Source organism: Chiloscyllium plagiosum, unplaced genomic scaffold, assembly GCF_037043375.1.
Source record: "Chiloscyllium plagiosum isolate Xiang-an unplaced genomic scaffold, Cpla_swu_hap1 HiC_scaffold_26, whole genome shotgun sequence".
NCBI lineage: Eukaryota > Metazoa > Chordata > Chondrichthyes > Orectolobiformes > Hemiscylliidae > Chiloscyllium > Chiloscyllium plagiosum.
In genome coordinates, this window is record NW_028270164.1 from 45,375,221 (window position 1) to 45,389,047 (window position 13,827).

Genomic DNA, 13,827 nt, shown 5'->3' on the forward strand with positions numbered 1-13,827 from the left:
AAATGTGTTGCTGGAAAAGCGCAGCAGGTCAGGCAGCATCCAAGGAGCAGGAGAATCGACGTTTTGGGCATAAGCCCTTCTTCAGGAATTGGGTGTGGGCTAGTTTCTATGTATTGACTCAGCCCGTTGTTCATAAACACCAAATGTTGGAGAAAGATGTGGCATCAACACCAATTAGATAAAAGCAAAATACAGTACTGCTGGAGAAAATGGGCAGCATCTCAGATAGTCCAGCTTTCAGCTGGGAGTAAATACAATCTCCCACCAGTTGGGGGCGGTGAAGAATACAGGTACGCTCTTGGCTTCCCCGAGGACTCGTCGATTTATTTCCGTAAAGACCAATCGGGATAGGTTTTACTGAGCGAGCGGGCCAATGAGATTGGAGTATTTGGCGGTGTGGTTGCTAGGGCTGGCCGGGGTGGAGCCTGGCCTGGAGTTTGGGCTTGTTGAGCGGCGGGAAATATGCCGTACTCCGGCTCCGAGGAGATAGTGAAGGAGCTGAGGCGGAGTCTGTGTAACCCCAACGTGCAGGCGGATAGGCTGCGCCACAGGAATGTGGTACTGAGGGTGATCCGGTACATGAGCCAGGGCCTGGATGTCTCCGGCCTCTTCATGGAGATGGTGAAGGCCGGCGCGACTCTGGACATTGTCCAGAAGAAGCTGGTCTACTTGTACATGTGCACCTATGCCGCCCTGAAACCCAACCTGGCGCTGCTGGCCATCAACACCCTGCGGAAAGACTGCGCTGACCCCAACCCCATGGTCAGGGGGCTGGCCCTCAGGAGTATGTGTAGCTTCAGGTTGGTGCACGTCCCGGCTGCCGTGTCTCAGACATGTTTTCTGTTCAACCTGTTTAGAGATGCCATTGCACACCTCTGGAACAGGTGGCATTTGAACGTGGCTTAGAGGTAGAGATGCTACCATTGTACCAGAGCATTCACACTCCCCAGTCCAGATCATGGAAGTACAGTCCTGAGGCAGCACTGCACAGTCACAGGTGCCGCTTTTGAGACAAGGTACACGTTCAACTGAGGCTCCGTTTCCCTTTTGAGTTGGACCCATTCTTTCCACCAAAGTAAAGGCAGGTGCCAGAAATCTGAAACATACAGTACTGGAGAAATTCAGCAGGTCCGGCTGTACCAGTGAATGGACAAACAGTTAATGTTATGATAATGTTAACTCTGACTCTCTTTGTGCAGAAACTGTCAGACTTGCTGCTGGGTTTCTCTAGCACTTTTTCTGTAAATGATCTCTATTTGCATTATTCTTTAATCAACCTCCCAAAACAGTTTATCTGATCACTGATAGGTCACAGTTTGGGGGAGGTCACTGTGCACAATTTGATGACTGTCTACTATATTATGACAATGAAACTCTTAAAAAGTACTTTGTTAACTGTGTGAAATATTAAGCGATTCCCAGATTTTCTGACTAGGTTTTCATTTGGGTGTATATCAGATTGCACCACATCAGGTGGGTTTGCAAACACATTCCTGACATATCCTGTTGTTTTTATTATGTTCTAATTTTTTTAGAGAGTGCAGAAAAGATGTGTGTGAATTGTTCTAGTAGGCAGGCAGGTGTCTTATTGGTGAATTGGAGAGGATGAGATTGCTTTAATTAGATAAATAAAAATTGAGAGGAGATTTTAAATCATGACAGATCTAAACAGAGAATGGAGAACAGCAGTTCCTGTTGGCAGAAGGGTGCATAACAAAATGACACAAGTTTAGAGTGATTAGTAAAAAAAGAATTCACATTGTTGCGGATCTGGAGTTTGAGTGCAGTGAATTTGAAAAAGGAATTGGACAAGCACCTGAGAGGAAGCCATTTGCAGAGCTATGTGGAAAAGGCAGAAGCACAAGGCAAGCTAGTTCCTATTACAGAGAGTTGGAATAGGATCGATAGGGTAAAAGGCCTCCTCTGCTTTACCTCTTCCATGATTGTTTTCAAAGAAGAAACATGATTCCAAACGAAAGTAAATAAATTTCTGATGCAATCTAATGTGAGGAGCCCCCTTCTGTTCTGGATCATTGAGAATTTGAATGAGTGATTTGTTCTTTTTCAGAATGCCAGGTATAAGTGAATATATTCAACAGCCAGTACTAAATGGATTAAGAGATAAAGCTTCCTACGTCAGGCGAGCAGCAGTTCTGGGATGTGCTAAAATACAGACCCTTCAAGGAGACACAGAAATTGGTAAGTACAAAAACAACCTTTTTATTATTCAGAAATTTTTTGCAGATTTACAGAATTTCTTTGGGAGGCAGCATGCTGGAGATTATTTAAAACTGAAAATAATCTGATTTATCTGCTCATGATCTTGGAAATTCATTTTTTTTTAAATCTTTACATGTTTTCAGCTTAAGTTGACTGACAGTGTATCATTCAGTGGAAGTTCCTTTCTGTGAGATCTGAATATATATGATGAACTACCAATTTCTGAATAAAAACCGAAGGAACTGCAGGTGCCGTAAATCAGAAACAAAACCAGAAGCTGTTGGAAAAGCTCAGCAGGTCTGGCAGCATCTGTGAAGAGAAATCAAAGGTGATGTTTCAGGTCCAAAGGACTGAATGGCCTACTGGCTTTCATTCTCCTCCTAATGCCACACTCGAATTTTAAACATTTCTTGTCAGTATAACTGAAGAGGCATTTAGAATTTGGCAACAAAAACAAGTTGCTGGAAAAGCACAGCTTGTCTGGCAGCATCTGTGAAGAAAAATCAAAGTTAGCATTTTGGGTCCAGTGATCCTTCTGTAGAAGTTCACACACTGAACCCTTGAGTTTGTTTTACCATTCAATTATATCCAAGCTTCCTAAATAAAAACAACATGTACCAGAGAATCTCAGCTGGTCTGGCAGCATTTGTGCTGACAAATCAAAAAAGCTAATGTTTCAAGAAGAGTCACACTGGGCCTGAAACTTTAACTCTGCTTCAGTATCCACAGATGCTGCCAGACTTCACGAGCATCGATAATGCTTTGTTTTTATCTTAGTTCCATTCTTACTATAATTTGTAACTATTAAAACCTTTACCTAACACACAATCTAATGATCTCAGTTTTGAAAACTTTCAATTGGCAATAGGTTGCCTCAATTTCCATTTTTGTTGACAATCTGTTACATGGAACTTTATTGAATGTCTTACCGAAACCTGTAAATTGTCTATAGACCCTCCTTATCTACCAGCAATGCTACATCCTCAAAAAAAGTCAATGAAATTTGAGACGTAATATCCTCCTAACAAGTCCATGGTTATTCTCAAATCAGCGGTTTTGCTGAAATAATCAGTTACTCAAGACAAAAAGTAGATTTTAACAACTTGATCATAACTGACATTGGACTGTTAACCATATAATTTCCTCACTAATCTTTCTACTCTTGAATAGTGAAGTAAAGTGGGCAGTTTTCCAGTTCAAGGGGATAACTTGTGAATTAAGAGTATTTAGAAGGTCAGAACTAACTCATCAATATCCTCACCTATGGTGTTGAAACTATAAGGTGTTGGAGATATGTCCAACTTTAATCTTTTAATACTTGTCATGAATAAAGGCTGTGCCTCTTGTTTTGTTTTATTTGTATCTCTGGTTCTTTATTCTCATCCTGTGGTGTAATCAGTACAAGATAGATACTTAGTGTTATTTTGTGAACTTTCAGTTGCAATATCACCTGTGCCTTTTATTTAAAAAATTGGCATTACTTTTAATCAATTTTCACTTAATGACGTTGTAAAATCCTCTAATCTTATCCTTGATAACCTTTGTAAAATATTTATTATTTGCTATTGCCACGGTCTTTGCATCCTACATCTTTCTTGTCCACAATATCTCTACTATTCTTTATTTTCACATAAGTCTATTTTCTTGATTCCATGTTCTTTCTTACATTTTTGGTCAAGGTTATTTCAGTACAAGGTACACCTGTTGCCCTTTAAGAGACATAACCAAGTCTTGTATTCTATCAAAGACTTTTTGAACACCTCCCATTGTTAATCCACAGTTTTATCTGCTCCATCACCACCTATTTCCATATCTGTAATATTGCCTTCCTCTGCCCTATCTTAAGTCATCTGATGACAAAATACCCATCTATTCTTGACTGTTCCAAAACATTCTTGGGTGGGCTCTCATTTTCTACCCTCTGTAAACTTGACATCTAATATGCCCTAACTTGCACCAAGGTCTGTTTACCAATCTTCAGTTGTCAATGCAGTAAGCTCGGAAATTCTCTCCTTAACCTCTTTGCCTGTCTTTCATTACTCCTTTAAGATACTCCTTACAATTTGGCTGTTTGATCAAGCTATTGTTCAGCCACATTAGTGTCTCCTTTTGTTTCTCATTGTGGAATTTGGTTTAATAATATTTTGTTTAGGTTCTTGGGAGACATTATGTCATTTTAAACTTGCTATATGTAAGATTAGATTAGATTACATTACATTACATTACATTACAGTGTGGAAACAGGCCCTTCGGCCCAACAAGTCCACACCGACCCGCCGAAGCGAAACCCACCCATACCCCTACATTTACCCCTTACCTAACATTACGGGCAATTTAGTATGGCCAATTCACCTGACCCTGCACATCTTTGGACTGTGGGAGGAAACCGGAGCACCCGGAGGAAACTCACGCAGACACGGGGAGAACGTGCAAACTCCACACAGTCAGTCGCCTGAGGTGGGAAATGAACCCGGGTCTCTGGCACTGTGAGGCAGCAGTGCTAACCACCGTGCCGCCCACTTGTTTAAGTACTTGTTTAATAGTGCAGCCCAGGTTGTCATGGCAAATTTTGTGCCTCATCTCTCCCAAGTCAGCCTTACACAAAATTAAAAGCTTGAGTGACTTGCTCTCCTCCATTTCAATCCTAATATTGATTTATTTTATATTACGATCACAATCAGCCACATGTCCTTGTACTGTTAGATTATTGACTAATTTAGCTTTAATTCCTATTACTCATTAGAATTGACCTTTTGAAGTAGTACCATGGAGAAGGGGAAAAGGGAATTTTGTTTAAGTCTGGTTTAAACCTATTGCATGTAGTTTCTTAAACAGAAACAGAAATTGCTGGAAAAATTCAGCAGGTCTGGCAGCATCTGTGGGAAGAAAGTGGAGTTAATGTTTCAAGTCTGGTGACTTTTGCTGAGTTTCTCCAGTAATTTCTGTTCTCCAGGATCTGTAGTTGTTTGTTTTATCTTTGTGTCATTTCTTGCTGTTAGTTCTGTTTGTTAGAAACTTGAAGAGCGAAGAGATTTGAGACTGTTGTCATTTGATTTTGTTCCCACGCAGATGGGGCTGTGGTAAATGAGCTGTATGCTATGCTGCGTGACCCAGATCCTATTGTTATGGTCAATTGCTTGAGAGCATTAGAGGAAATCCTCAAACACGAAGGGGGTGTGGTCATCAACAAGCCAATAGCGCATCACCTTTTAAACAGGTTGGTTTGTTCTGTCTTTTCAATTTTAAATGTGTTTGCGAACTAAATCTAAGCACTAAAGGCAATGTCCTAGTGTAAGGTCAGAGTTTCAGGATTGTGGGATGAGTAGGAAAAAGAGCATAATAATGAGGACTGGAGCATTTTTGATAAGGAATTCTACTTCAATTTATTTATTTGTTTAGAATGAAGGACTTGGATCACTGGGGGCAGAGTGAAGTGTTGGCATACCTGGTTCGCTACAAGACCCGAACTGAAGATGAAGTGTTCACAATTCTGAATGTACTCGATGGCTTTCTCAAGAGCAGTCAGCCTAACGTTGTTATGGCAACCACCAAACTATTTCTTCTGCTGTCTGAAGATTTCCCACACGTGCAGATAGATGTTCTGGAGCGGGTGAAAGGGCCGTTGCTGGCTATCTGCACATCAGAGTGTCACGAGCTGTGTTTCCTCGGATTGTGTCATGCACGGGAGATCCTTCGCAGCTCACCTGGGCATTTCAGTGGTCACTACAAGAAGTTCTTCTGTATGTACTCTGAACCGAATTACATTAAATACCAGAAGATGGAAATCCTCAGGGAGTTGGTGAACGATGAGAATGTCCAGCAGATACTTGAGGAGCTTCAGACCTATTGCACAGATGTTTCTGTAGAGCTAGCTCAGATGGCCATTTTAAATATAGGTACCATTCATTTTGCACTTTCATATCTTTCAGTCGAGTTTTGCTGTCCTCGGGGCTCACTTGGATGGTTCCTTATTCAAACATTATTTTTTTTTTAGTGAAGTAAAATACATACAGATGAGGACTTTTTTGTTTTGTTAAACTAGGAACATGGCTGTATTTGACTGGATACATTACAATTTTCTTTATAGTTGCAATTGCATCACTCTGCTGTAGTACCAGATGGAGAGCCTTTAACACACAAACTTTCTGACCCAGATTTGTTCATCCTTCTATACACAGTGATGGTGGCCCCTAGGTTCTTTACATGAACACTGCTCAGATTCTGATCATGCAGAGAGGTCCAAACCAGAAATCACGAGTATGAAACATCCTACAGTGTCATGTCTCCCAGCAGCTTAATGGCAGGAAAATGCAATTATTGTCCTGTGACTTCTCAAATGGCAGCCACCAACACGCTCGCTATTCTCTGGCTGGGGCAGTCATGCTTTGGTAGGATGGAGTAGAAAATGTGTCTCGAAGTGGGGTCCAGAAGGCGCTGTCATGGCAGTGCGACTTCTTTGCTGGCAATCTTGGCATTGGTAACAAGCGTCGTTTATATTTGTCAGGCTCTCTATTTTAATTGTAGCAGTAGATTCCTGTTGGTGGTGCTGTGGAACAAGTTATCTGTAATCATTCCATCATAGTGCCACCCACAGGAGATTTTGGTACTGCTGCTCTGCTATATATACATTTGTGACTTAGTCATCCTCCATCTGTTATGCTAAGTTCGAGAGTTTGGCTTCCTGTCTGAAGTGTGTTCATTTGATAGTGAAGTCTAAGTTGCACCACAAATTTGGGACAATGTTTCTTAAGCTCTGGTGATTCTGGGTATTGCAAGATGTTATAGTTTAGAATAGGTTAGATTCCCTACAGCGTGGAAACAGGCCCTTTGACCCAACTAGTCCACACCGACCCTCTGAAGAGTAATCCACCCAGACCCATTTCCCTCTGACTAATGCACCCAACACTATGGGCAATTTACCATGACCAATTCGCCTGCCTTGCACATCTTTGGATTGTGGGAGGAAACCGGAGCACCCGGAGGAAACCCACACAGACACGGGGAGAATGTGCAAACTCCACACAGACAGTTGCCCGAGGTTGGAATCGAACCTGGGTCCCTGGTGCTGTGAGGCAGCAGTGCTAACCACTGAGCCACCTTATAGTTGATGAAGGCAATTTGACTCATCAATGGAGATGGAACTAACAGTTCTACTTATTACATTTTTGAATTTTTTCATAAATGATTCTAGCATTTTTCGTGCAGAACTTTGTTTCTGTTCCATGTATTGAGCACATTAACCCCAACATTGATCCTAAATTTACTGCAAGTTGTTATGGTATAACATGCATTTCGTCAATGTGAATTGGTGATAACACGATTGACGAATTGTGGACAATATTTGGATAACGTGAACTTTCTACTGAATGCGTGTAGCAATTTTCTATGGTGATCTTCCACAGCATGATTTTCCATAGCATGAGATTGCAGAGGAACGCATCTGCCGAGTTAGAGCAGAATGATCTGTATTAGTTTAAAGCCAGTTTCCCCTGCCCTCCTGGAATTTAATTGTAAATAATTATTTACTTTATTGTGCCATTAGTTATCTTATAACCTTTCTTTTTTAAGATCACCTCTTGAGTGACTTGCCTCTAAGTTGGAAAACCTATTTCTGTCCAGTCCCAGCTGCAAAGGACAGCAAGGGACTTTGTGGTCCCTTGTTCTACTGCTTGAATGTTTCCTTGATTTGTCATGGACCAGAACTGAGAATAACACTGCGCTAAGACCTGTGATCAAGCCTTTTCACACATTGTTTACTTGACTTTGTGCTATGACATGTATTGTGGCACAATGAGCATTTGACCAAACTGAGCTACTTTTCTATTGTACTGAGGCTCATGTACATGTTTTTATGTTTTGTTCCCTGCTATTTTATTCCTCTAATGTTATGATCTAACACCCCATTCATGGATTCTGTTGTCCATGGATTCACCCTCACCTACCACTTGCAAGTGGGCTGTATGAGTTGTGTGAGCCTGAATAGAAAAACGTTACGTGGAAAGTGCATCAATATTAACCACAGTCTTTACCCCTCATAATGTTTACATGATTCTTCACAACCGTTCATGGACACTTGTGCTAGTTTTAACAGCCTCATTGAAATCAAATAGTTTAGTGGTCTAGAGATCAAAGTTGGCATCTTGCTCATCTGAGTTCAACTATTCACTACCATAAGCTGAGCCACTGACGGAGCTTAAGTTTACTTTAATCTTTATCTGCTCACTAAAAGAGAACTTCAGACAAGTAGCAAAAATACTGTTTCTGAAAGTTTTGGATTATTACTTAAGGTAATCTATTGTGGAAAATATATCTTCTCATTAACGTTACAAGGAATATTTCCATCATTTTAACTGTGTTATCTTTCTAGGTCGAATTGCACGGACCAATAGTGAAAGGTGTATGGTTATTTTGAAAGGGCTTCTGGGCCTCAAGCAGGAACATATTACATCAGGTATGGCCCTCTTCCAGGCTCTAACCTTTAATATTTGTTCTGATTTATCATTGCTAAGCTAATCATTCTCCCCTTCTGTCTTTAGCTGTCATTCAGACGTTTCGTGATCTTGTATGGCTGTGTCCCCAGTGTACAGCAACTGTATGCCAGGCACTACCAGGCTGCGAAGAGAACATCCAAGACAGTGAGGTAGGTTAACACTGATGAGAAAACAGGTTTTGGCTTGAATTCCTATGATGGTCAAAATGGCTCTTGCCATTTGCCTAGATACTGAAACACATTGCTCTGGAGTTTCCCAGATTCAAAATCTCAACTGACCTCATTGCATTAATGCATTTGGTCTTGTTCTCCCCAGGCTGGAATAAAGCATGTGGTCAGGATAGAAACACTTGAGCCAGGAATCCCACTGCTAGTCATTATCATTTTAAGTAGCCCTTTAAGATCCATTTGAATGCCAAACAAGACAGATTTTGTTCCAACTGTGATTAGCTTTTACCTCTCCAGCCCCCAGTGGTGCTTGAGCAAGGTACTACAGAAAACCTTAGTTTATTGTTATAAATATTTGTTACCTCAAGTACAATTGACTCAACATATATCTAGACCTTTTGAACTTTTTGGAAAGAACACTTTGCAAAGCAAAGGACTTTCCCAGGATTTCCCCTGCCTGCAGCAGGGGAAATTATTAAATGTGGAAAGAACAGCAGCTGCTCGACTGGAGTTACTGAGTTCACAAAAGTACCGCAGAACCAGACTTAGGGTACGATAAAGCTTTTGGATTTGAATATGGACTACCAGCAGGATAACTTGTCTGGAGCAATTGCCTTTGCCCACTATTTTTCTCTGCAACCCCTCCAAACAAAACTTGAGTTAAAAGCCCACTGGAAAATCTCATTGCCCTAAGCAGAGGGTTCCTGAAGGAGAATTTGAAATGTACACTGCCTCCAAAAAGTGAGTTCTGCTAGCCATCTTGGATGATACCCTTGTGAGAGCAGCTAATGTACCACGTGACTTAGGGCACAGACCAACATTTGAACAATCTATAAGTTTTTAATTTAATGTTACTTGGTCAAAATACTTGTAAGATAAACATCTACAGATTTTTTGTATTTCTCTTACTCAGACTTGCCAGTTATATTTGTACAGTTTAAACTTATTGTTAATCTTGAAATTTTTGCTTGAGTAAATTTTTTATTTGCATTAGAATAGTTCTTGTGACTCGTTTAGAGCTCTATACAGTCTGAATATATAAATATGAAATCAGCACTATCACCTCCCTTTTTAAAAATCAAACTTTTTTGTGATCAGTCAGAAACATTAACCCCTTTGAACTCAGTCACAACATCATAGAGACATACAGGGTTAGAAGGTAAAAACAATGACTGCAAATGCTGGAAACCAGAGTCTAGATTAGAGTGGTGCTGGAAAAGTACAGTAGTTCAGGCAATATCCGAGGAGCAGGAAAATTGATGTTTCAAACAAAAGCCCTTCATCAGGAATACAGGCAGAGTGCCTGAAGGGTGGAGATATAAATGAGGAGGTTGGGGGTGGGGAGAACCCCACCCTCCTCTCATTTATCCCTTCAGGCACTCTGCCTGTATTCCTGATGAAGCGCTTTTGCCTTAAACGTTGAATTTACTGCTCCACGGATGCTGCCTGAACTGCTGTGCTCATCTACAGGGTTAGAAGCAGTGCCTTCGAGAATGTTTCCTTTGTGCAGATTAGGTGAACTGTCCATGCTAAATTGCCCACGGTGTTCAAGGATAGAATCATAGAGGTGTACAGCATGGAAACAGACCCTTCGATCCAACCTGTCCATGCCGACCAGCTATCCCAACCCAATCTAGTCCCACCTGCCAGCACCCAGCCCATATCCCTCCAAACCCTTTCTATTCATATGCCTCTTAAATGTTGCAATGGTACCAGCCTCCACCATATCCACCGGCAGCTCATTCCATACATGTACAACCCTCTGCGTAAAAACGTTGCCCCTTAGGTCTCTTTTATATCTTTCCCCTCTCACCCTAAACCTATGCCCTTTAGTTCTGGACTCCCTGACCCCAGGGAAAAGACTTTGTCTATTTATCCTATTCATGCCCCTCATAATTTTGTAAACCTGTATAAGGTCACCCCTCAGCCTCTGACGCTCCAGGGAAAACAGCCCCAGCCTGTTCAGCCTCTCCCTATTGCTCAAATCCTCCAACTCTGGCAATATCCTTGTGAATCTTTTCTGAACCTTAGGTGCATTAGTCGGGTAAATGTAGAGTAATAGGGGAGGGGAATGCCTTTGGAGGGTCAATGTGGACTTGGGTCAAATGGCCTGTGTCCACACTGCAGGGATTCTATGATAATTAACTGTATTTCTTTTTCCTCCACCATTTGCCCTTACTAACTAGGGGAAGCAAGCTCTAATCTGGCTGCTTGGGATGCACGGAGAGCAGGTTCCCAATGCTCCCTACATCTTGGAGGAATTTGTGGACAATGTGAAAATGGAGACCTCTGCAGCAGTGAAGCTGGAGTTGATCACAGCAATGGTACGCCTGTTCCTGAGCCGCCCAGCTGAATGTCAGGATGTGCTGGGAAGGCTACTTTATTATGTTATTGGTAAGGATTGTGATAATGAAAAAATGCTAGCATTATCTGGTGTTGTGGATGGAGGGATGACACCTTACTCCTTTGTTGTCTTAAAGACCATGAGCTCTGCTTAGGACTTGATCCCTTGGGTGCCTGGTATCAGTGGCTGTTAGTTAACATGTAAGGGAACCTGAATTGATAGAAGATGATTGCAATTATAAGTAACCACGAATATGTGGCTCTGCAAAAGTTCACCTTCATTGTGGGATGACTGTTACTAACTACTTGTCTTTCCTTACTTGTTTCACTGAGACCCAATCGTAAGGTGGGGGAGGCAAGGAAGCTTAGACGTTTAGATAAGTTGAGAGATACCTGACTTAAATAGACTTTGAGAGAAGTATCATGGAAAGGTAGTTCCTCTGGAAATAATTTAATCCTTGTTGAAATAACACAAAGTTCCTCCTGATATGCCTTAAAATATTATTCAGCATTAGCAAAATGTACATGAGATTTGTACGATTCAGATTGTGATTTTGAAAACCTTAATTGGTTCTCATTAATGGCAATTGATGACAAAAGGACATCTGAGACAATGTTGTTTTCTTGCTGGACTATCACATACACATTTTCACTGCATGGCTTGGGTCAGCTATTTCAGTCCCAAAACACTGATCAAATTGGAGTCCTCATCGATTTATGGTCCATTTCAAACTAAGCAGCATATTTATTAACTAACTGCAGGTATTCTAAAATTACCTGCTACTCTCACTACTGATATTTTGTTCTTTTTTTGACAGAGGAGGAGTTAGATATGGCTGTGCGTGATCGAGGACTGCTCTATTATCGGCTGCTTCAACAAGGAATTGAAGAGGTCAAAAGGGTAGTCTGTGGACCAAAGTCTGACCCATCCTTGGATGTAATAAGTGGTCAAGCCAATGAGGCAGTAAGTGCCTGGTCCAAAGGCTTTAACACACTAATACCAATCTATGGTCGAGAACAATGGGATCGCTTAACAGCACAGAAAGGGGACTCCCTCGAAATCCTGCAGGGGTCAGCAGTAAAGGCAAATGAGATAGGTAAGTAGTTAATAAAGTTAAAGTCCAGGCCTAGACAGTCAATCTCCTTTATTTTGGTTGTCATCCATGCATTGGAGTCACTCTGGTTTCCAACTGCAAGTCCCACTTTTGAGACCAATTCTGCTGTTGGTCTGTTGCTAATTCCACTGGTAGTGGCAACTCTTCCACACACTGTGACCTATCTCTTGGACCAGTATTTCAGTACTGAATTGTAAAGGGTTTTGAAATATCTCTAATTTGAAGGTCATCTGTAGATGTAAATTCTTGGCAGTCCACTGCTGTCACCTGTTTCAAATTCATTCTAAAAATATTTGCTCAGTGTATGAATATTAAAACCAGTTTGACACAACATTTGCTGTTCGAATAAATAAACCAGCCAGTGGAATCCTGCCAATTAAGTGATCCCATTGAATCATTCTCCATCAGCTATACATATCTTGCACTGTTTTGAGTAAGGTTAATTTTGACCACCTGACCATCTACAGAAGTACTGAACTGTTACACTGAGACCAATATGTCCCTCAGCAAGTGGTTGCCTGACAGCATTATGAATATACTTGCCCCTGTGCACCAGTATCTGAGGAGTATCTGCAGTTGGCCTTATTGACTTAAAAAAAATCTGTCTTCGCCTTGAATATATTCAATGAACCAGCCTCAACAGTGTTCCATAAAAAGTTGGTAAAGGATTCCACACATTCAATATCGTCAGGAAAAGAAATTCCTTTTTTGGATGTAAGTTTGCTCGCTGAGCTGGAATATTTGTTTTCAGATGTTTTGTCACCCTACTAGGTAACCTTATCAGTGAGCCTCCAGTGAAGCACTGGAGTTAGTGACCCACTTTTTATTTGTGTTTAGGTTTCCTTGAGTTGGTGATGTAATTTTCTGTTCTTTTTCTCAGATAAATGGGGTCTAAATCAGTGTGTTTATTGATAGAGTTCCAGTTGAAATGCTATGCTTCTTGGCATTCTCGTGCATGTCTCTGTTTGGCTTGTCTTAGGATGGATGTGTTGTCCCAATCGAAGTGGTGTCCTTCCTCATCTGTATGTAAGGACACTAGTGAGAGTGGGTCATGTCTTTTTGTGGCTAATTGATATACATATATCCTGGTGACTAGTTTTCAGGCTGTTTGTCCAATGTGGTGTTTGTTATACTTCTGGTAAGGTATTTTGTAAATTACCACCCTCGAAGAAAAAGAACAGGAAATGACATCACCACATGAATTGATGTCAATGCAAGGAAACCTAAACACGTAAATAGAAAGCGGGTCACTAATGCGAATGCTTCACCGGAGGCTCACTAATGTTACCCAGTATGGTGAGGAAACATCTAAAAACAAACCTTCCAGCCCAGCGAGCAAACTGACATCCAGAATCTCAAACTGAGCTTCAAATCTTCTCAAAACTTGCTAAATTTCTTTTCTCTTAAATGGATGTTCCCTTTACTCTGAAATTGAGCTTTTTTATGTTTCAAAAAGGTCTCCAGCTGTCATACAGTTATCCAGTTGTTCAG

General features: G+C 41.1%; 1 protein-coding gene across 3 annotated transcripts in view; it reads left to right on the forward strand.

Moving 5' to 3' along the window:
* The first annotated feature begins 437 nt into the window (after window positions 1–437).
* ap4b1 (adaptor related protein complex 4 subunit beta 1) overlaps window positions 438–13,827 on the forward strand; it is a 28,625-nt gene continuing 15,235 nt past the window's right edge. For 2 of the 3 annotated variants that reach the window (XR_015750953.1, XM_043716987.2), the window contains exons 1-8: window positions 438–800; window positions 2,069–2,199; window positions 5,290–5,437; window positions 5,620–6,116; window positions 8,588–8,671; window positions 8,757–8,860; window positions 11,065–11,272; window positions 12,040–12,318. Coding sequence is in view for 2 of the 3 variants with exons in the window: in XM_043716987.2 (XP_043572922.2) it covers window positions 463–800; window positions 2,069–2,199; window positions 5,290–5,437; window positions 5,620–6,116; window positions 8,588–8,671; window positions 8,757–8,860; window positions 11,065–11,272; window positions 12,040–12,318 (1,789 nt within the window). In the remaining variant the exon portion in view is untranslated. Of the gene's footprint in view, window positions 801–1,851; window positions 1,979–2,068; window positions 2,200–5,289; window positions 5,438–5,619; window positions 6,117–8,587; window positions 8,672–8,756; window positions 8,861–11,064; window positions 11,273–12,039; window positions 12,319–13,827 lie in introns of those variants that run through there. The other variant, XM_087973670.1, reaches the window with a different exon arrangement.